At 37.5% G+C, this 24,053-nt stretch overlaps 1 protein-coding gene across 4 annotated transcripts in view; it reads right to left on the bottom strand.

The window, feature by feature from the left end:
• Positions 1-24,053, bottom strand: part of Tenm1 (teneurin transmembrane protein 1) — a 789,988-nt gene that overhangs the window by 153,015 nt on the left and 612,920 nt on the right. For all 4 annotated transcript variants that reach the window (XM_040744566.1, XM_040744568.1, XM_040744567.1 and 1 more), the window contains one exon: positions 8,819-9,035. In XM_040744566.1, the coding sequence (XP_040600500.1) occupies positions 8,819-9,035 (217 nt within the window). The remainder of the gene's footprint in view (positions 1-8,818; positions 9,036-24,053) is intronic.

The raw sequence follows: 24,053 nt of genomic DNA on the forward strand, positions 1-24,053 counted from the left end.
AAAACTTCTCTGAGTTCTTTTCACTCTTCCTTGTCCAAGAGCATTCGCAAAGAAGTGAAAGTCACACATTTTTTTTTTTAATTTGGTACTTTTAGGTGTTGACTGCTGATTTCAGTAGCTAGTCAGCACTATAAATCAGGGAGCCTACAGCACTTTATAATTCTTTAAATGTGTCTTGAACATGTGTTTCCTTTTTGAAAATCAGGAGCTCCTGCCTCCGCATACGTAACACCTTCAACACAAATGAGATCAAAGTGCTTTATTAGCAACCATCGACAACCTGACTTTCCACTTAGGACAACAACTGCAAAGGAGATAAACAAATGAGGCCGCCTAGGAAAACGAAGACCAAAAGACAGAATTAGAAGGAACTACACTCCAGCACAAGCATACTTGGAGATCTTTTCCAGATTGGGGGCGGTCACATATAGTGTCTTCTTTCTTAAAAAAAGTAGGGCCAACAGATGTTAAATTTGAAGATGTCAATACCCTGTGTTCTTAGTCTACTCAGTTTATTCAGAAATTGTTGTTTTGTGTGTTTATTAAACACTACTTGCATACACGGGCTGATGGTTTTTGTGTTCCTAGATTAAAAATATATAAAAAACTTGCAATTAGCAAATAGAATTCTTTTACAAGTAGATTCATTAAAAAGTTAAAGCATATGGATTCAAATTTGTACTTCAGCAAAATTACAAATAACTATATTGTGAACATTCTGGGAGCTAATTACTTATGAAACCTTAAAACAGAATTCTGTTTTTGTTTGAATACTGTAATAACAATGTATCTCATTAAAAAAACTCTAAAGTACTGTCTTTCCTTATCTCTTTTTTTAAATAATTCTAATCAGTAAATGTTTGCTCCGTATTGGATTCCTTTTAAGTACAACTAATTGATGAAGGCTGGCTATAGTTTTCCTTCCTTCATGATTAGATAGTCCAGGGCTACAGCTTATATTCTTTCTGTAAAGCCTATTTAGTTTGTATGAGGGATTCAGATTTTTCTCAACGTGCTCCTGGGGAGGGCCTCTAAGCATTTATCAGTAAAACCTAGTGTAATAACTGCTAGGTAGTAATTGCTTGAGATAGTTTTCTTTTGCCTTCTCATTGCACATAATGTCACAGAATCTTCCTTCAATGGCACCTAAAAGTTAATAGCAGGTTCAGCTCATGTGAAAACCTATTGTTTAAGAGTACAGGTGGTAAGAAATATTCATACCCAAATCATCTGGCATACAGATGGGCACTGTAAAGGCTCAGATCTAGTGTTAACTCCTTAGGGATGCTTCTCTGGACTGCTCTGTCAAAAGTGATCATTTTCGGTCCCTGACTTTTGTTTTCATAAATCTCACTTGACAGTACTTATTCCTTCTTCAATTTCTTTTTTTCATTATAGTCTGTGTTCCTTGCTATGCTGAAGAGATATTGTCCCCTATAGCCTAGAGCCTAGAAGAGTGTCTATCACTGGATGAACAAATGAACCACGTAAATGTTGTAATGTTCATAAATCACAACTGAAATGGTTATCAGTCTTCTGAAATTCAGGTTACTTTGAAAGAAACTGTAGTATCTATCATGATAAAATGACTCCAAAGTGTAGTTAGCGGGATTTTTTATTATGGGAAATGAATTTTTTTCATGATTGATTTTTTTTCTTTGAATTCATTTACTTAGTACAAAAACCTTAAGTTGTAGTAAAATTTAGAGCCTTAAACACCAAAGGATGAAACTGCTTGTGTATAGGTAAGCCATTGTATTTCTAAAATTCTTTGTATTTTTCTTGAAAACGTTTAGTGGTTTCTTGGGTGTGACGATTTTAGCAATTCTTTGTGTTCAGCAGAACCAATTAGTCCTACCTCTGGGTTATTGTGAAAACCTGTTGGTTACTTTCATTCTGTTGTGGTTTTAATGATTTTGTCATAGCTGCTAGGATATGACAAAGAATTTGAATCTAAGAACACTGAGTTGATGAACAACAGGTTCTTTGAAAAACCTAATGTTCCGTATCCACTAAACTTACTGCAATGTATAATTATTTTAAATAATTATGTATTTATTTGATACTTTGGGTAAAGGCAAGGATAAAACCTGCCTTTAACATGCTCGTAAAGTACTCTGTCACAGATCTATATCTCCAGATCATCATTTCTTATTTTTAAATGGAACATAGTATTGTTATATATTTGTGGGATACAACGTGATAAATACGCAGTATTATATATAACATATATCTTAATGTGTAATGATTCAATCTTAGTATGTGACTACTTCTGCCTATAGAATACAAACTCTGCGATTGAAAAGACTGTCTTATTTGTGCTTATGTCCACCTATACAATTTTTGGTGCAGAGTAGTCTCCCAAGAAGTATTTGTAGAAGAAATTTTGAATACAAACCTTTGCCAGCCTTAAAAAATGAATAAACATCAGGGCATTGCATTGTGCTAAGAATGCCAGAAATATATCATTGCTATCCCCTTCTGAAGAAGAAAGAAGCCATAAGTTACTTTGAAAATACTAGTTTTCATAAAATATATACTTAAGAATAATCAGTACATGCCAAATGTAGTTATTGTTAGGTTTCAGTCTCCTTTTAGAGTTGGTGACTTCACTAACAGTCTTCATCTTCCTGCAACCTTCCTTTAACCTCAATCTTCAGTCAATAACTTGTTTTGCCATTAATACAATTTCAAATGGCATATATCTTCAGTTCAGCAAGTGCAGAAAAGCATGTTCTATTAAATAAGCAATGGTAAGTAATTATTGCTATTAATAGGTATCATGACTAATCAAGATTTTATTATTATTGAATGGGATACAGTAAAAGAGGAAGACAGCATGGGTAAGAAAAGTATACAGGATTTCCTGTTTGGGGATGTTAAATTCTTTGGGGGCACCTTTTTTGTTTTTTCTAATGTGTCAGAAAAAATAATGCATGCTAAAGTGAGTAAGGTAATAGCAGTATTCCTATGGACTACTTGATGTTGTTCCTTACTTTCTAGCTTTTTTCCCTTGGTACTAAATCTTGATTATCTAGCCCACTGAAGGTAGAAAGAATTAGTGATGCTTATATAGAGTTATGAATGATGTCAATTATTGGCAGGCTGTGACAGTGGTGGAAGATATTATAAGATAAAAATGAATGATTACTTTGGTACTGCTACATAATCACTTCATCTTTTATGAGCTTTGCTTTTGTGCTGTTGTGAGATTTAGAATCTTACCTTTAGGCTGGTTTTACATTCGAGAATTGGTTTACTTAAGTACCTAATAATATCTGTGCATTCTATGCAACCAATATTGGCTGATTTCATTGGTAAATGTGAAAAGAACACCTGTATGTCAAGATCACTGCAACTAAGTCAGGCATAGTGGCACATGCATTTAAATCCAGAAATCATGACTTAGGGACCAAGGCATCAGGAGTTTGAGAGATTCTTAGCTATGTGAGATTCTGTTTCAAGAGGAAAATCATTGCAGCTGAATGGAAAACTCAGTTTTGAACTTGCTTTATATAAGGCAATATGTTAGGATGCGAGAACATAGTGACATGATGGATAAAAGACAATAAAATATCCTTTTATATTTCAGTCATCAAGAAGTGGGGTTCCTGCCCTCCCTTTTGAATCTGGGTGAGATTTGTGATGGCTTTGTCCAGTAGCATATAACATATGCCCATTCATTAAGAGACTGGCATCTTCCATTTCTGTCTCTTGGAACACTCATTCTTAGAGTGCAGAGACATAATATAAGAACTCTAGCTGGGCGTTGGTGGTGCACGCCTTTAATCCCAGCACTCGGGAGGCAGAGGCAGGCAGATCTCTGTGAGTTCGAGGCCAGCCTGGTCTACAAAGTGAGTTCCAGGACAGCCTCCAAAGCCACAGAGAAACCTTGTCTCGAAAAACAAAAAACAAAAAACAAAACAAAACAAAAAAAAAGAACTCTAACAAGTTCAAAGCTGGTTACTCACCATACTATCAGGAAACTCAAATAGCATATAGAGATGCTGAAGATACACAGAAAGATTCCCAATTGTTGTCTTACTGCTATTTGATGTATTCTAAATGATGCCTCAAACATAATGGAGCAGAGAAAAGTTATCTTGGTTATATCATATCTGAATTTCTAACCTATAGACTCATGAGATAATGATAAAAATATGTTTTAATCCATTGCTGGAAGTAGTTTGCCAGATAGCAATAGGTATTCAACACATGTAGAGAGGAAATCTTACTTGGCCCTTATCCTTGTAGAACTTGATTAAGGGATGTGGTAAATGAGAAATAACAATATATATCCCAGTATGAAACAAAAAACCCAAAATGCAGCAGTTAGTCCATAAAAAGAGTTAGAAGAAACCTATCATTTAGCTTCATTTTTCTTTGTAGTTCATTACAAGTATTTTTGCTTAGTGCTGTACTAAGTTTGAATCCAGTCCTAGAACTTTTCAACCAAGTGTAGCTATTCCAAGAGGCTTCTGCAATTATGTTTACCAGTACGGCTGTGAAAATTTAGAATTTTTTTAATTCTATAGATTTATTTAGTGTTGTGTGTGAGTCTCTCTCTCTCTCTCTCTCTCTCTCTCTCTCTCTCTCTCTCTCTCTCTCTCTCTCTCTCTCTCTGTGTGTTATAGATAGGAAGGGAGGATCATTTGCCACAGCAAATGTGTGGATGTCAGAGTACCACAGTTTGGTTGTTGGTTCTCTGCACTTTTTTTGAGTCAGTGTTTCCCTAGTGTCTGCTGCTGTTTTGTGTACACATCGCCTGGCCAAAGATGTGCTAGGATTACAGATGCAAGGGATCCCATCTGGATTTTTACATGGGTGTCAGAGATGAAACTCAGGCCATCAGGCTCATGGCACATGTGCTTCAACCTGCTGAGGTGTCTTGTAGCCCAAATTTTTAGGTTTTAAAAGCTGTATTTGAAAATTATGCCAGGTGAGAAATATAATAATAATGTATTTCTTGGGTACTCTCATCATAAAAATAAACCTTTTGTTTCTTTGGTGGGACCTGAGTCATCAGATATCATGTTTGATGGTATACAAGACACCATAAATCAGGGTGCCCCTTCTTATATGAGTTTATTAGCTTAACCTTTAAGGAAAAGTGTATATTAGTTTACCCATGAAGCATACAAAGGCACTCAGTAAACTAAGGGTTAGAAATATTGTTTTTCCTGTTAATATGATCACTATCTAATTTTTTGGCTTTTCAAGATATGGTTTCTCTGTGTAGCTTTGGCTGTCCTGGAATTCACTCTGCCCACCAGGCTGTCCTCAAACTCGGAGATTCACCTGCCTCTGCCTTCCAAGTGCTGAGATTAAAGGCTTGTGCCACCACCACCTGGTTTTTATCTCATTTTTATATTTTCTCTATTTTAAAGCAAAAATAAAAGTTCAGAAATTAAGTAAAATGATAACCATTATATAAAGACAATTGGAGAAAGTAATCAGACCCAGCCACATAATTTTAAAATCTTTTCAAGGTAAGCCACAGAAATTCCATAGATCAGAGGTAAAAAACTCAAATGCCAACAGGTTAGCACATGTCACCCGAAGAGTGGGAAATGACACAGGCAAACAGTGATGAGCTAGACAGGCCCTCAGCTCCAGACAGCCTATGTCATAACTGTGTGCCTGGAAGTGCTCACCTTTGTGAATTTTCTAGAAGCATTTTATAGTCCAATATTTATATTTGGTCTCTTATTTTATAAAGGCTAAACAAAATACATCTGTGGCATGATTTTGAACAACGTCCGATAAAGACACATCTGAGGAAGAGTGATGTGGGAATCAACCTCTCATAGATACTATCTAGATAAATGAGTTTGGCCAGACCTACTGTCAGTGGTTGCACTAACCCTGGAAAGATGTTGTTTTTAAATGCACGTTTCCATTAGTGATGGTGGAAATGTCTGGGTTTGCAAATGACTGATGTCATTTAGTTTAATGTATTCTTGTTTTTACATATATATAAAAACCTTCTACATTATTAAAAGTGATTAAATGCTTAGACACTAAAGATCAATAATGCTTCTGTTCACCTATTTACATTATTAAAATGTAATAAGTGATACAGGGCACATAGACTATGCGGTTTACTTTGTAGCCATGTTTGGAGTCGATTGAAGAAAATAAACAAACTTGAGTCACATGGTCAGTTGTATTTAGGAGAAAAAGGGTAATTGAATTGAGTTTCTAGAGACTTTTCTGTGGGCAGCTTGCCTCTTCACAGACATCACACCCTATATGGAATAGAATGTCTGTTTAACTATGTAAAAATGTGTGGCATTTGTTTGTGTCGCAGAATAATTGTTTAAGTATGTAAAAAGATGTGTTGCTTTTGTTTATGCTGCATTTGTTTAACTCTGTAAGGATGTGTTGTAGTTTTACCTTGCCTGCCCAAGGAACCTGATTGTTCTAATAAAAACCTAAATGGCCATTAGGTCTGCAGAGGAGGGATAGGCTGGACTGGATTGCAGAGAGAATAAGTGGGAGAAGTCTAGGCTTGAGAGAGAGAATGAGGGAGATAAAGAGGAAAACACCAGGGGCTAGTCAGCCAGGCAGCTGCCAGACAGACAGACAGACACAGAGGAAGCAGGGAAATAGGACACACAGAATGAAAGAAAGGTAAAAGGCCTTGAGGCAAAGTGCAGATAAAGAGAAACAGGTTAAGTTAAAAAACAGAAACAAAACCAACCAACCAAGCAAACAAACAAACGAAAACTAGTCAGAAACAAGCCTAAACTAAGGCCGAACATTCATAACTAATACTAACTAACTTGATCTGGGTCTGGCTGTATGAGAAATTCTGTTTTATCTTTAGCTCAGTGGTTGTGCCCTAATCTACTTCTATCTCAGTCAGCAGCTGCAACTCTACAGTTACCAGCTTGCTTCTAGCAGTGGCCTGGAGGCTCTGGCCACAGTCTGGGGAGAACTCTGCTATGGCAGGCACTGGCCCTGTGGGCGCCTCTAAATGTAGCTGTAACTAAATCTCTATCATTCTAATTAGGAATAAAACTCAAGATTCAAAGGCTGGGGTGAAAATCTTTTCAGACAGCAAGGACTCAAATAGCAGAGACCACTGGATGGAGACCCTTTGTTTTGAATTTAAATGTGACTTGCAGAGTCAAATGCTAACTTGGAGCATTTTTACAAAAGAATGGGAAAACTCAATCAAACCAGGAGGAGGACAAGGGCGTTAACCACCAAAAGTAATAGTTTTGTTCACTGTGTGAGTGCCTAGCAAGCACTGCTGAAGCTTGAAGCTGACCTGCAGGGGTTTAAGTTTGTCTTGCCTTCTCTAAGTTTGTTGCTCAAATGCCCTGCTCTGGGTCACAAAGACTTGTCTGCTCTCTCTCTCTCTCAGGTCTTGATTGTCTCCCTTTATTGAATTCAACATGTTATTGAACACATTTCAATTCATGAAGGTTTTTTTTTTCAACTTCAACCCCCCCTTTTGGATTGATTTCTCAAGTATGGAGAAAGCTTTAGAGCTCATTTGCTCTTCCCCTTAAATAGGAAAATGGGGATAATGACCTCCTTCAATTCTTTTTGTTCCTTTGTGTTCTACAAATAAGTCTCCAATATCTAAATAATTCTATTGGTTACATCCATCTGAAAGATGGACCAGAGTTGTTATTAACCTAGGAGAATGTTTTGAAGAGGGGATTACTGATTTTTTTTGGTGGAAGACATTTTGTTTAGAGTCCCTAGGAGAAAAACCCTTTCTTGAGATATGTTGACATTGGTTTTAGGTTATATTGGAAGCTCAAAAGGTCAGAATGACATGGTAATAAAATAAACAAAAAATGGCTCCAATGAAAATTCTAGTATTCAACTGAAGAGAAGGGAATTGAGCAAAGTTTTCATGTACATCTTTATTTTTCCCCTTTCTACTGTATAAAGATTAACATTGAATTGTGATTTTCTTAAATTGTCACTGGTCTCACACTCTTGAAACACTGCATCTTCAGGGATGTAGTATTTGTGTGTGTGTGTGTGTGTGTGTGTGTGTGTGTGTGTGTGTGTATTGTGTGCCTGAATGTATGTTTGTGCACAAATGTATGCAAGAGCCTGAAGAGGTCAGAAAAGGGTATTTGATTTCCTGGAACTGGAGTGGTGAGCCACCATGTGGATTCTGGGAGTTGACCTTGGGTCTTCTGAAAGAGTAGCAAATGCTCTTAATCACTGAACGATCTCTCCTGCTCCAAGGAGGACATTTTTGATAGCTTAAGTAATTAGATTTACAGACTTACCTACACCTAGTGCTAATTATTAAAGCTTGTCATTAATAATAAGAATTCATTCACTGGTATTCTCTTTAAATATGTGAATTGATTTAAGTGGGTTGGGCCTTGTTGTCAGACCTTTAGAGAAAATTCATGCATTTGAGCCTTCTGGGAAGACGTATTTCTCATTTTGAATTTCCCATTAAGATATTAAATCACTCAGCCCTTTTGAACTAGTAACAAACTTCATCATGAAACAGTACCTAAAATTTAGCAATTGAAATTCAAGTTCTTGTTTTAAAAAAATCAGAAATTAGATGGTAAGTTTGCAAATTATACTTTCATTTTGTCATCAAATAGTCATTTCCATACAGATATAGACATAACTTTTATGATATAGAATCTGACCAATTGGCTTTTAGAAACAAATTGGTAACAGTGTAGGCATTCAAGAGAAGTCATAAAAAGATAGCAATACTGTTTGAAGAGATGAGAAACCACTTGATCTTTAGAAGACAATTTTCTTTCATTCTGAAGGAAAATCATGAGCACTTTTAGAAAGAACAAAATAAATTTCGATATACCTGCTGTCAAATGAGATCTCTTGAGGGATGACATGAGTACTGTCCTTGCCAATAAGAAATTTGATTCGATCATAGAAGAGTCTTGAAGTGTGCTGAGAGAAGAGGGGCTGGCTTTGTTGAATGAGGTCAAGAGGGTCTGGTGAGCCCTGACAGAGTGGGCTTACGTAACAGTTGCTTTGTTGACAACAATCTGGGTCCACACAGTCAGTCAAACCATCTGGAAAACAAAACAAATCATTATCCAACTTCAAGGAAAACAATAGAGTTGAAAATATGCAAAATAGAATAAGACAGTAAATGCAAAGTAACCAGTCATATTTTGAGACTTGAGCCTGTTGTATTCGCATGTTTCTCAGGAATTGTTATTCACTGAGTTTATAGGGCATCTTAGAGAAATTGCAACTATTTTGTTTATGAATTTTCCTGTTTGGAATTCTTTATCATTTGTTAACTTGAGACTACAGTTTATATAGCTACAATGAAGCTTTTAGTTAAAGTATTCTGTTAGGTGTGGTTGTTATATTTTTCCATCTTCAATGAGAATACTGTGTCAGGGTGATAACTATTTTTGTCCTTTTAAAAAGTTCTGTCTATGAATATACAATTAACTAGTACCTGACACCCTGATTTTATTTGTACTTAAAAATTCCTTTGAGTCTTTAAAGAAAGAAATCAAAGAGGATACCAGAAAATGGAAAGATCTCCCATTCTCTTGGATTGGTAGGATCAACATAATAAAAATGGCAATCTTGCCAAAAGCAGTCGACAGATTCAATGCAATCCCTATCATAATTCCGGCACGATTCTTCACAGACCTGGAAAGAACATTAATCAACTTTATATGGAAAAACAGAAGGCCCAGGATAGCCAAAACAACCCTATACAATAAAGGAACTTCAGGAGGCATCACCATACCTGACTTCAAGCTCTATTATAGAGCTATAGTCCTGAAAACAGCTTGGTATTGGCACAAAAATAGGCAGGTAGACAAAAGGAACCGAATTGAAAACCCTGATTTTAAACCACACACCTATGAACACTTGATTTTTGACAAAGAAGCTAAAACTGTACAATGGAAAAAAGAAAGCATCTTCAACAAATGGTGCTGGCATAACTGGGTACTGGTATGCAGAAGACTGCAGATAGATCCATGTTTATCACCTTGTACAAAACATAAGTCCAAATGGATCAAAGATCTCAACACAAATCCAGCCACACTGAAATTTTTAGAAGAGAAAGTGGGAGATACTCTTCAACGAATTGGTACAGGAGACCACTTCCTGAACATAACACCAGTGGCACAGACACTGAGATCGACAATTAACAAATGGGACCTCCTGAAACTAAAAAGCTTCTGTAAGGCAAAGGACACAGTCAACAAGACAAAAAGGCAGTCCACCGAATGGGAAAAGGTATTCACTAACCCCACATCTGACAGAGGGCTAATCTCCAAAATTTACAAAGAACTCAAGAAGCAAGTCTCCAAAACACCAAAGGATCCATTAAAAGGTGGGTTACAGAATTAAACAGAGAATTCCCAATAGAGGAGGCTAAAATGGCCAAGAGACACTTAAGAAAGTGCTCAACATCCTTAGCCATCAGGGAAATGCAAATCAAAACAACTTTGAGATACCATCTTTCTCCTGTCACAATGGCTAAAATCAAAAACACCAGAAGAAAATTTATGCTGGAGAGGATGTAGAGAGATGGGAACACTCCTCCACTGCTGGTGGGAGTGTCAACTCGTACAGCCACTTTGGAAATCAGTATGGAGATTCCTCAGGAAAATGGGAATTAATCTACCACAAGACCCAGCAATTCCACTCTTAGGCATATATCCAAAAGAGGCAAATTCATACAACAAGGGCATCTGCTCCACTATGTTCATAGCAGCATTATTTGTAATTGTCAGAAGCTGGAAGCAACCTAGATGCCCCTCAACTGAAGAGTGGATAGAAAAAATGTGGTACATTTACACAATGGAGTATTACTCAGCAGAAAAAAACAATGGAATCTTGAAATTCGCAGGGAAATGGATAGCACTGGAAGAAACCATCCTGAGTGAGGTAACCCAGTCACAAAAAGACAAACATGGTAAATACTCACTCATATATGGATTTTAGACATGGATCAGGAGAGAGCCAGTCTGCACTTCCACTGACAGAGAGTCTGGGAAACAGGAAAGAACCTAAAAGATATGCATGGTATCCAAGAGAAGAGAAATGAAGCAAGATCCTCTGAACAGATGGGGAACACGGTGAGGGGTGGAGGGAAGGGGAGCTGAGAAATAGAGAGGGGGAGAAGAGGAAGAGAGAGTAGGTCATAGGGGAACAGGAAGGTTGACTGGGGGGGTAGGATGGGGGGGAAGAGGGAATCATAGGTTAGAAGACAGATCAGGCACCATTGTGACCTCTAGTGATCTAAAGGGATGACACCAATTGGCAAGTTAAGCAATAGTGTAGAGACCACCTTGAATGTCCATTCCTGATAGTGAACTTGATGTCTATAACCATCCAGGAGCTTTCATCCAGTAACAGATGGAAGCAGAAGCAAACATCCACAGTTAAACACTGAACTGAACCCAAGGAACCCAGCGTCAGAGAGAGAAGAGCGATGAGCAAATTGGCAAAGAATGGGTTGGCAAAACCAGCAGAGACAGCTGACCCGAAGAGGGGAGAGCTCTTGGACCTCAGACCGACAGCTGGGAGGCCAGCATGGAACTGATCCAGACACCCCGAATGTGAGAGTCAGTGAGGAAGCCTGGGCAACCTATGGGGCCCTGGGCAGTGAATCAGTGTTTATCCCTGGCATACAAACAGACATTGTGTGTCCATAACACAAAGATGGATGCTCTCTCAGCCTGGACTCTTAGGGGAGTGCCTGGACCCTACCCTGAGTGAAATGACAGACTCTAGATATCCCCTTGTGGAAGGAATTGGCAATAGGGTGGGAGGATGGGGGGATGGTGGTGGGGTGCGGGAGGAGGGGAGGGAGAGGGAACTGAGATTGACATATAAAACAAACGATTTAAAATTAAAATAATTAAAAATATTTTAAAATTCCTTTAATATGGTTGTCTACTGATAATCTTAAAATAGAGGTTGAGATTTTCATGATGAAAATGTATGTGGAGCAGTGATTTTTAAATGTGCAGCCAATTAAGTGTGGGGCTTATTAAGTATCCATATACCTGAATTCTAGTTTTTCAACTGGAATTTCTCCTTGTCCCAAGATTAACATGAGTGATCCTGAAGAATAGTAAAGTAACAATTGTCCTTTCAGTTTATTTTAGGAATGTATGCAAGCAATGAGAATTTATGCAGTTATTGCTAAGCCTACTGTCTATCAACATAATGAGTCACTTTCTTAACTTTCTGGGGCATTCACCATTTGCACTGTATTCCTGTATCCACTATTGTATGAGGGAAAAAAGCGTCACATAAAAGTTTCACTCTTTGGGAAAGGAGTGATGAGGGATCCGAAATCTATGGAAGGGAAGACTGACTATTTAGAATTTAATAGGTACAAAATGTTTCGTTAATTGGTGTGGTAATGAAAGAAAACAAGCCCCTTTCCCCTAGGGAGTCTGAACTTAGTGGAATAAAATAGGTGTGTAAGCAACTGACTTATACTAGTGAAATATGAGAACACTATGAGAGTTCTAATCCACAAAAAAAAGTGATTGGAGTCATTAACTGAGCATATGGAGACTTCATTCCATATTCAATAAGCAAAAAATTTAAAGTCCTTCCAAGTCCTTAAGAGCATGCAAGTAGCTCTAATTCAGTTCGTTAACAAGGGTAAATATAAAGATGCTAATCTTAGCATGCGGTGGAACCGAGAGGTACATCAGTGGCTCCTTAAGACTGATGCTGAGCGCTACAGGCACTGGTGTCCTGCAGCAATTTTGCTTGCTCTGCCTCCTTTACTTGGTTGCTACAGGAGGATGTACCATAGCTGGGGGCAATGAAAGTGAGCAACATGGAGAGAAGAAGGCATTTTGAAGAGTAGCCTTGGGGCACCTAGGATGATATTTTTCCTCACATGTGGTCTTTTCAAATTCCCTGTACCATAGACAGTACTTTAATTTAAAACGAAGTTTGCTTTTCTTTTTCTTGTTTTCCCTGTTTTGTTAACTTCTGACCATGCTTATTTTCTGTTTCTCTAAACACATTCTTTTTCACTTACAACTAACTTCTACATGTGGCTTTGTTTCAAAATTAAGTCTCTTTCTTCCATAATTCAGAAAAATATATTAGCAGATATTCCCTGGATTTTAAATGTCATTACTATCTCTTCCTCTGATAAGATGGTCTCCTTTGCTTATTAGCAAATTATTTTTTTACTCTTCTGCTAATTAAACATCTGACTATATAGAGAAGTTGAGAAAAATATCAGATGGATTAAATGAGTTTTCCAAATGTTTGGTATTGGTATCCCATACACCAAACAATGAAAAAAATGAGTGCTAAATGCAAAATCATCTTTATCTTACATTTTTATTAGTAGTGACTTTTTATTATTGGCATAATATACATGGAAACACCCAGTGCCGTGCTTGGTAAATATTAACAAATACACTAATAGTATTTTTGGACATTGACAGATCTCATCCTATCAATTATGATTCCGACTTATTATAGAAAATGAATTTATTTAAATAAATACTGATGTCATATTAATCTTCAAAATTGGATTCTGAAACTAAACTTTGAAATAATTCAAAAATGAGGAATCACATTTTCATCTAGTTATATGATATAGAATTCAAGGTAATCTCTTATATTTAGTGATTACCTACTATATGTAGAGATGACCTTATGAGATTTCCTTTCTGAAAATAATAGCAAGGCACTGTTGAATTTAGAAAGGTAGCAGGAAAGCAGACCAACAATGGCATGAAACCCTAAATTACACTTTTCAAACCCAGCACATGGGCAAAGATCTACTTACCAATTATCACATTGGATAACACTCCAAACAGTATGTCTACACTGTTACAAAGAAGTGCAAATGACAGTCCCACTGGATGTGTGTATTTTTTCTTTTTGCTATTAACAGTTCTTTTATTGTTCTGAATTGGAAGCTGTGGCACCCTACTGACAGTCAAGCTCAGGGTGTCAGGTACGAACATATCATATGTTAGCTGATTTTATTTTCAGAGAGTGTTTTCTTCAAGGGAATAAAAATAAAAGAGAGCAAAAAAAGAGGGAGGTTACATTGTCTGGGAAGACTAATCATGGTGTTCATTGACCCTAGGTTTTCTAACCAACTTGGTTCTATTCCAATCAGCTCAATTCATGATGATGAAGATTAAGGATACTGTTTGTTTCTATGTGATCAAATCATCACTAGTTAGGGTTTGCTTATCAGATGTGTGCCTTTGTTTGGAAAATAAATAGAAAAGGAAATATGAATAATATAGGAGAAACTCATGTTGGCCTAAACCTCTAATGAACTTACTCATATTACTCATACTATTGTCTTGATAGGAATGGACAGCTAAGTTTTGATAGGGTATCCCAAAGAATTTTCAAACTTGGGTGAACTAGTTAATATTTTCTAAGTATTAGGTACTTCTAAATGTATCATCTCAGCTAACTTCTACAACACATTTTTATATAGATATTATCAGGTTCATTTTATAAATAGCAGAAAAGAGGATAAATGTGATCCTATAGTTAAAAATTAGGTGGGAGTCATACTAAACATGTAGTGTTCTGTTTAGAAATCTGAGCTTAATATCACTATCTAAACAGTGACTATAACTGGAATTGACATAGCGTGTAGGATTTCTAAGTCCCTGACTATATATAGGTGATGGGGGAAGTCCTCCTCTGTATGTTTATCTTATTGGTTGATAAATAAAGAACTGTTGGCCAATAGGCCTTCTGTTAGCTATTATTATTATGCCAAATTATGGACTATAGATACTACAAGGTGTCTAGGCATAGAGTCTTTGGGGTGGGTGCCAATGCTTTATATTCGTAGTTTAAAATGTTCAGAACCAGGCTTATTGAAATAGCCTTAATAGTGTTCAGCAAAATCAGTTCATTGGAATGTGTTCAATTAGGAACAAACTTTGAGGAGATAGGACCCTAAGCAATGCTGAGTTGATATGACAGAAACCTTTCATTCATTGAATTCTATTGATTCTTTTTTGGTTTTATGAGACAGGGTTTCTCTGTATTGTTTTGGAGGCTGTTGGTCCAGCCTGGCCTCGAACTCACAGAGATCCGCCTGCCTCTGCCTCCTGAGTGCTGGGATTAAAGGCGTGCGCCACCACCACCTGGCGAATTCTATTGATTTATGGATTTGTTATCACTTGAATACAGGCTAGATTTAAGTTTACCTGTCTCATGGTTATAGAATAGAAGATCTGTCAATGCTCAAAAGTGCTCCTTGTAGGACAATTAATGCACCTAAATATATGTTGATGAATTTTTAACACAATATTAAATTATTTTATTTCAGGTAATATTCATTTCAACACTGAAAACTACATAGATGGATATCAAATTGCAGTCATAGTGGGTAGTGGGTTAGACCCAGCTACAGAACTCATAAACTACCATCATAATTTAGATTTTTCTCCTTTCAATTTCATCTGAAAGCAAATGAAGTCTAGGATTTCACTACCAAGTGATGATCATTTAATTTATGGATTCTTTGGAAAAGGGGAGGTATAGTCAAAAAAGAATTATTAGTATTATTATTTTTTGGGTGCTGTATCTTTTGTTCCCAATCAAATTATCCAATGAAATGGCCTTCCTTAGATAGAGTAAGTGCCAGCAATTTATTGCTTCTTTTCTTTTATTTTCCTATTTACTAAACACTTCAGCATACTGGTGATATTCAAAACATGAGGCTCATTGAGCCTTGAGCTTATATGTGTTCATAACACAGCCATGGTGCTATTTTCTAGATATAGAACCATGACCATAAAAAAGCTTGTGAATAGTTACTGGTTTTAATGGTGACTTGTTATGAGGAACGTTTCCTGGAAAATCATTCTCTTTTAGCCAATTAACTTATTGATTTTGCCAACAAATATGAACATAGACCACTAGAACACTTTCTACAAGAGAAGATGGGACAAAAATGAATATATATTTAAAAGACCAGAGAAAAGGGGCCATTGTGATTACACATCCTTAGTCTATATTTTTAATATTCTGCCATAATCTTTTTACAGTAATAATACCACTTTCCTTCTTTTAAAGTAGAATAAGTCAGGCAGTGGTGTTGCATAACTTTAATCACAGTTCTAGAGAGGCAGAGGCAGGTAGATCTCTGTTAGCTCAAAAAAAGAAGAAAAGAGAAGAAAAAGAAGGAAAGAATAGAAAAGACAGAAAGAATGAAAAGATAAGAAAAGAAAAGAAAGAAAAGAAAACATTTAGGGAGATGGAGAGTTGGCTCAAGTGCCTAAGAGTGCTTTTCGCTTTCAGAGGACCTGGGTTCAATTCCCAGCACCCACGTGGCAGTTCATAACTGTCTGTAACTCCCATTTCAGGGTACCTGACACCCTCATGCAGGCAATAAACCAATGCACATAAATTCTAAAAATAGTTTAAAAAGGTAAAGTAGAGTGAGTACAATGAAATCTTCACGATTTGACTAAAGATCCTACAAACATGATGTTCGGTCCGATCTGGTACCAGTCCACCTTTGAATAGTGCTGTATCCATGACTTCCTGTGGTCCAGAAATCATGGCTGCATTCCATCCTCCCCAGAAGCTCAGTGTTGGTCATGTTAACATCAAAGTTTCTACTATTTTGAACATTCTTCTCTGGAACCAAATGAGGTCTTCCTTATCTTCCAGATTCTGTTATGCCCTCCGTGCACATTTATTCACTCTCAAATTTTATAGCACTCTTATAATTTTGAAATATGTAAACACATTATAAGGACCTCTGTTTAGTATTTGCTTCATGCAAGCAGAAACTTATCTTGTTTGTTATTTCATCTTTGATGCTAAGAAAACACTTTAAAAAAAAAGAGGCGGTAGTGAATGAATGAAAATCTGGGCGCTCAATGCAGAACTTTTGACTGAAAGGTAGACATTTGATATAACATGTGGATCCTTGCTAATCAATTAATCTTTAATTAAAGCTGGGCATCTCTACTTCTGCATTCTCCAGTGAGTATCCTGACATGGCCATTGAACATCTGAAATGTGACGAGTGGGACTAAAAACAGTTGGATTTTATGTTAAAATACACATGCCTATTGCATAGACAGTGAAAACTTGATGTTTCCAAACCTTTAGATATTGGATGATGTTTAAATTTGCCCAAGCATTATAAAAATGGTTTAAATTTTTACCATCAGACCTATTACTTTTTGCCCATTGTAAGTTCTACCATTGACTTTATAGTTAAGAATTCCTTTTCCATTATAACATTTGTCATTTGTGTTTTCTTTTGCATTTGATTAATTAATCCAGCAGGAGTATATTCATTTTTCTTGCCTTTTTAGGTACACGGTATAGTTGTCCCAACACCATGTATTTCATAATTATTCTTTTTCCTGCTGACACGTTTTGGGTTTGTGTATGTGGTATGCATATTGTTTGTATGTATTCATGTGTCTATGTGTATGTGTTATGATTATAGAGCCCACAAGTTGATATTAGCTATCTTCCTCAATTGCTCTCTACCTCATTTAAAATATTTGTTACTTTTTAGTGTGTAAGTCAGTGTGTGTGTGCGTGTGTCTGTGTGTGTGTGCGCGCACGTGCACATGTGTGTGTATTTGTGCATGCCTGTACACATACAATATATGTGTGGGGATGTAGGGAGAGATCTTATGTACCTGTAGCACTGACCACATCTGTTTGGGTATGGTCACAGGTACATAGGACATCCGGGGGATAAAAGAGCTGGGATGAAGGAGATGCTCTCTTTTTGGGTTCCGGTTGTGTCCCAGAGAGCAGACCTTTAGTTCTTGGCTTTCTTGGCTTCTCATGTATATGATTTCTCCCTCAATAAAATATCATAGGACATCCCTACTTTGTGTATCTTAATATTTCCGCAATATGGGGACATATATGCTACACTGTTAATGTGAAGGTCAGAGGACAACTTTGTGGCATTGGTGCTCCTCCTTCCACTTTGCATTGATTCTGGGGATTTGGATGTTGAACTCAGGTCTGTAGGCTTGTCTGGCAAGTACTTTATTTGCTGAGCCATCTTACTGGGTCTCCTCTTTTGTTTTGTTTTGTTTTTGTTTTTGTTTATTTGAGATGAAGTCTGTTACTGAACCTGGAGTTCATGGAGCAATTTGGCTAGGCTGGCTAGCTAGCAAGTCCTTAGGATTGTCCTTTCTTTACTCCTCCAACAGTGAGATTTCAGATATGTGTCACTACTCTAGGCCTTTGTATTTTACATGGGTACTGGTGGTTGGACTCAGGTATCATGCTTGTGTGGCAAGGACTTTACTGAGCTATTTCTCCAGCTCCTTCACACTGACTTTTTGATGCTGTTTTAATGATAAAGTAAATTTAAATTTGTGCCTGGGCAGGTTCCAGGGCTTTTATTTGGTTGTGTTCATCTGTCTATTCTTACACCAGCATCCTTTTGCTTTTGTATTATAAGAGCTTTGAAATAGACCTTATTGTTGATAGCTTCCGTCAGTATTTGTTTTAGCTATTTGGATGAAGCTATAATACAATGCTCATTACTCCCCCACCCCCGCCCAGTTGTAAAAGTTGGTGATCATAGTTTCAAAATTTCAATTCAGGACACATGACTAAAAAATCAAAAGGTGGTCCCATTATGTTATGTCTCTTCTATGCTTAGAACTCTGCAGATGCTAAGTGCTTAAAGGAATTGGTCACAGAATCCTACAGAGTTGTGACTTTTGTAGTAATTAGTACAATAGTACTGAGAATAAGAGACCTTTCTTTCTATCTTTTTTTGATTGTTAGGCAAAAATCCAAAGGTTATTTATTCTCAGCTTTCACTCTCAAGGACCTCTTAGGTAGTTTACAGGGAAGTTGTGTCACCTATGTGTTCATTGCAGCCCAATTACTTACTAAGAGTCACAATGCATTGAGATCAGAGTGTAACTAATGTCAAAGCTGCAGGATGTAGCAGTGGTTCTAATGAATATTCAGTGGTGATTAGGATGCAAGAAAAATCCCAAACAGTTTTAAGTATCAGGTGTAATATGGAGTAATCAGATAGAAGCTACTTGAAACAACTGCTTGAAAGTGGTGTGCTTTTGATTGGAAGATTTCTTAAGAATTGCATTATTAAAATTAGGATTACTTTTTTTACAGGAATGTTCAATTGACATTTTTTGATTTAATTAAAGTATATACAAATATACAAACAAATACACTAATACTTAGTCATAGCCAGCTGAACAAACTTTGTGACTTTGAGAATCCGGAAAGCTGAGATCATCAAATGAAGGACAATGTATTCTTTGGGATAGTATATAAACATTATAGAAATGGAATTACTAGTCTAAAATCCTAGTCATGGGACTTTTAGTGCTTATTCGATCTATCTTTCTATCTTAAAGTAGAGGCCAATCTATATTTGTCATCAATATTATCTTAGTCCCAGTAAAAGAAAAATGGTAATTGAAACTCTTATGGAGCTTTTTAACCCTAGTCCCTAAAGAGCATAAGCTATGCTCAGCTCTTGTCAGGCATTTGATTTTCAATTTGCATATAGATACACAGTTTTAAGGAGACCTCAGAGGTCAACACACATTTAGTAAAATCTTCTATTATTTTGTACTCACATATTCCATAGACATTGAGAATTGATAACTCAGTAATCATTAATATTTAATTGACCCATTCATTAAATATTTTTGGTTGTCTTGATATGACCTTGAAGCCATAAAGATGCTTGATAATTAAATATTCCATTACTTTTATTACTTGACAAAGCCTGAAAACTTATTTTGCCTCAACTTTAATTGATTCAGAAATTATAAATGCATAGGTGGTTAACACAGTTTGAGAATATATCCCTTCAATTAACACATCAGATAGTACATATCAATTACACCAATGAAGTGTATCACCCAGACTTATACTCCAAAATCCCTCAGTTCTTTGCTAGGTAATCTTTATAAACTTATTTTATTTTTCGGTGCCTAGTTTTATAATTTGTAAATATCATCAATTGATGATCCTACTCCAAAGAGGTTAAATTAGATGCCTCACATAAAATTCTGAGCACAGTGCCTGGTTCTTAGTAAATTCTGCATACAAGTGAATTACTGCTGTTACCAGATATATTTGGCAAATATCTATGTCACATGTGTTATGCCTGAAACATATCGCATGAAACAGAAAGATACACATTTAAGTGTGTGACTGCATGGTGTGTATTATAAGCACCAGGGGAGACTGAAGAGGCAGAAGTCAGAGACTTCATAGAAGAGGACACTTGAGTTGAGACTTAAATTGTGAACAGAGAAATATGAGTGAAGAAAAGGCATTTCAGAAAAGATGTATAGAACGAAAAAAAGACAATGAAGCCTCTAGGAATGGCAACCAAGGTAGTCATCAATCTCATTATAGGGGAAGGGCATCAAAGGCAGCCTCTCCACTACTGTCTAGACTCATAGATGGGATCTCCAGCAGTGGAGCCAGTGTTTATCCCTAATACACAAATGGACTTTGGGAGCCCATTCCCTGCGGAGGGATACTATTGCAGCCCATATACAGGAAAGGGGTCCTAGTCCCTCCCCCAAATGATGTGACAGACTTTGATGATCCCCTGTGAAAGGAAGGCCTTACTATCTTTAGGGAGTGGATGGGGGTGTTCAGTGTGGGGCATGGGAGGATGGAAGGGTGAGGGAATGGGGGGATTGATATGTAAAATAAGATTGTTTCAACTGCGAAAGAAAAACCACATGATCATCTCACTAGATGCTGAAAAAGCCTTTGACAAAATCCAGCACCCCTTCATGATAAAGGTCCTAGAGAGATCAGGGATAACAGGAACATACCTGAATATAATAAAAGCAATATACAGTAAACCAACAGCTAACATCAAACTAAATGGAGAGAAACTCAAAGCAATTCCTCTAAAATCAGGAACAAGACAAGGCTGTCCACTCTCTCCATATCTCTTCAATATTGTACTTGAAGTTCTAGCTACAGCAATAAGACAACAAAAGGAGATAAAGGGGATACAAATAGGAAAAGAAGAAGTCAAACTTTCACTATTTGCAGATGAGATGATAGTTTACATAAGTGACCCAAAAAAATTCGGCAAGGATACTCCTAGACCTGATAAACATCTTCAGCAATGTGGCAGGATACAAGGTAAACTAAAAAAAAAGTCAGTGGCCCTATTATATACAGATGATGAAGTGACTGAGAAAGAAATCAGAGAAACATCACCCTTTACAATAGCCAAAAACAGCATCAAATATCTGGGGATAATGTTAACCAAGGAAGTGAAAGACCTGTATATCAAGAACTTTGTGTCCTTAAAGAAAGAAATCAAAGAAGATACCAGAAAATGGAAAGATCTCCCATGCTCTTGGATTGGTAGGATCAACATAATAAAAATGGCAATCTTGCCAAAAGCAGTCTACAGATTCAATGCAATCCCTATCAAAATTCCATCACAATTCTTCAAGGACCTGGAAAGAACATTAATCAACTTTATATGGAAAAACAAAAGGCCCAGGATAGCCAAAACAACCCTATACAATAAAGGAACTTCAGGAGGCATCACCATACCTGACTTCCAGCTCTATTATAGAGCTATAGTCCTGAAAACAGCTTGGTATTGGCACAAAAATAGGCAGGTAGACCAATGGAACCAAATCGAAAGCCCTAATTTTAACCCACACACCTATGAACACTTGATTTTTGACAAAGAAGCTAAAACTGTACAATGGAAAAAAGAAAGCATCTTCAACAAATGGTGCTGGCATAACTGGATACTGGTATGCAGAAGACTGCAGATCCATGTTTATCGCCTTGTACTAAACTTAAATCCAAATGGATCAAAGATCTCAACATAAATCCAGCCACACTGAAACTTTTAGGAGAGAAAGTGGGAGATACTCTTCAACGAGTTGGTACAGGAGACCACTTCCTAAACATAACACCAGTGGCACAGGCACTGAGATCGAAAATTAACAAATGGGACCTTCTGAAACTAAAAAGCTTCTGTAAGGCAAAGGACACAGTCAACAAGACAGAAAGGCAGTTCACAGAATGGGAAAAGATATTCACTAACCCTACATCTAACAGAGGGCTAATCTCCAAAATTTACAAAGAACTCAAGAAACAAGTCTCCAAAACACCAAAGGATCCAATTAAAAGGTGGGGTACAGATCTAAATAGAGAATTCTCAGTAGAGGAGGCTAAAATGGCCAAGAGACACTTAAGAAAGTGCTCAACATCCTTAGCCATCAGGGAAATGCAAATCAAAACAACTCTGAGATACCATCTTACTCCTGTCAGAATGGCTAAAATCAAAAACACGGAAGACAATTTATGCTGGAGAGGATATGGAGAGAGGGGAACACTCCTCCACTGCTGGTGGGAGTGCCGACTCATACATCCTCTTTGGAAATCAGTATGGAGATTCCTCAGGAAAATCGGAATTAATCTACCACTAGACCCAGCAATTCCACTCTTAGGCATATATCCAAATGAGGCAAACTCATACAACAAGGGCATCTGCTCCAATATGTTCATAGCAGCATTATTTGTAATAGCCAGAACCTGGAAGCAACCTAGATGCCCCTCAACTGAAGAGTGGATAGAGAAAATGTGGTACATTTACACAATGGAGTATTACTCAGCAGAAAAAACAATGGAATCTTGAAATTCGCAGGGAAATGGATAGCACTGGAAGAAACCATCCTGAGTGAGGTAACCCAGTCGCAAAAAGACAAACATGGTATGTACTCACTAATATATGGATTTTAGACATGGATCAGGATAGTGCCAGTCTGCACTTCCACTGATAGAGAGTCTGGGAAACAGGAAAGAACCTAAAAGATATGCATATATGCATAGTACCCAAGAGAAGAGGATTGAGACAAGATCCTCTGAATGGATGGGGAACACGGCCAGGGGTGGGGGGGGAGTGGGAGCTGGGAAGAAATGAGGGGGTGAAGAGGAAGAGAGTTGGCCATGGGGCATCAGGAAGTTGAATGGGTGGGGGTAGAATAGGGGGAAGAGGGAATCATAGGATAGAAGACAGATCAGGCACCAGAGTGACCTCGAGTGATCTAAAGGGATAACACCAATTGGCAAGCTAAGCAATAGCGGAGAGTACACCTCGAGTGCCCATTCCTGATAATGAACTTGATGTCTATAACCATGCGGGAGCCTTCATCCTGTGACTGATGGAAGCAGAGGCAAACACAGAATTAATCACTGAACTGAACCCAAGGAACCCAGTGACAGAGAGAGAGGAGTGATGAGCAAATTGGCAAAGATTGGGCTGGCAAAACCAGCAGAGACAGCTGATCTGAACAGGGGAGAGCTCTTGGACCCCAGACCGACAGTGGGGAGGCCAGCATGGGACTGATCTGGACCCCCCCCAAATGTGAGTGTCAGCGAGAAGGCCTGGGCAACCTATGGGGCCCTGAGCTGTGGATCAGTGTCTATCCCTGGAATACAAACAGTCATCGTGTGCCTATAGCACAAAGAGGGATGCTCTCTAAGCCTGGACTCTTAGGGGAGTGCCTGGACCCTACCCAGAGAGAAATGACAGACTCTAGATATCCCCTATGTGGAAGGATTTGGCAATAGGGTGGGGGAGGGTGGGGGGAAGGGGAGTGAGGGAGGAGGGGAGAGAGAGGGAACTGGGATTGACATGTAAAACAAGCTATTTAAAATTAAAATAAAAATGATAAAAAAGATTGTTTCTAAAATACAAAAAAGCAAGGAAAGTAAAGGTGAGTCTTAGAGGGCCATAAAACTCAGTCAAGAAGTTCATCTATATACCATTTAGTGGGGGAAAAGAGACTCATTCTGCATCCCAAATGAGATTTTCAATTTATATAGTTATTCTTAGAAATAAAGTCCTATACTCCCTCTATTCTCCCTCTGTGTGTGTGTTGCCCTCCATTATATTACAGATGGTTACATGAATTATCTCATTTAATATTTACAACCACATTCTATGCATTTAATACTTGCTATTATCAATTCAAGTTTCCCCATCCATAACATGTAAAGGAAGAAACTTCTTCTGCTTGGGTTTGTGTTTACAGTGTGCACGTGTATGGAAA

This window comes from Mesocricetus auratus, unplaced genomic scaffold, assembly GCF_017639785.1.
Source record: "Mesocricetus auratus isolate SY011 unplaced genomic scaffold, BCM_Maur_2.0 Super-Scaffold_100003, whole genome shotgun sequence".
Classification (NCBI taxonomy): Eukaryota; Metazoa; Chordata; class Mammalia; order Rodentia; family Cricetidae; genus Mesocricetus; species Mesocricetus auratus.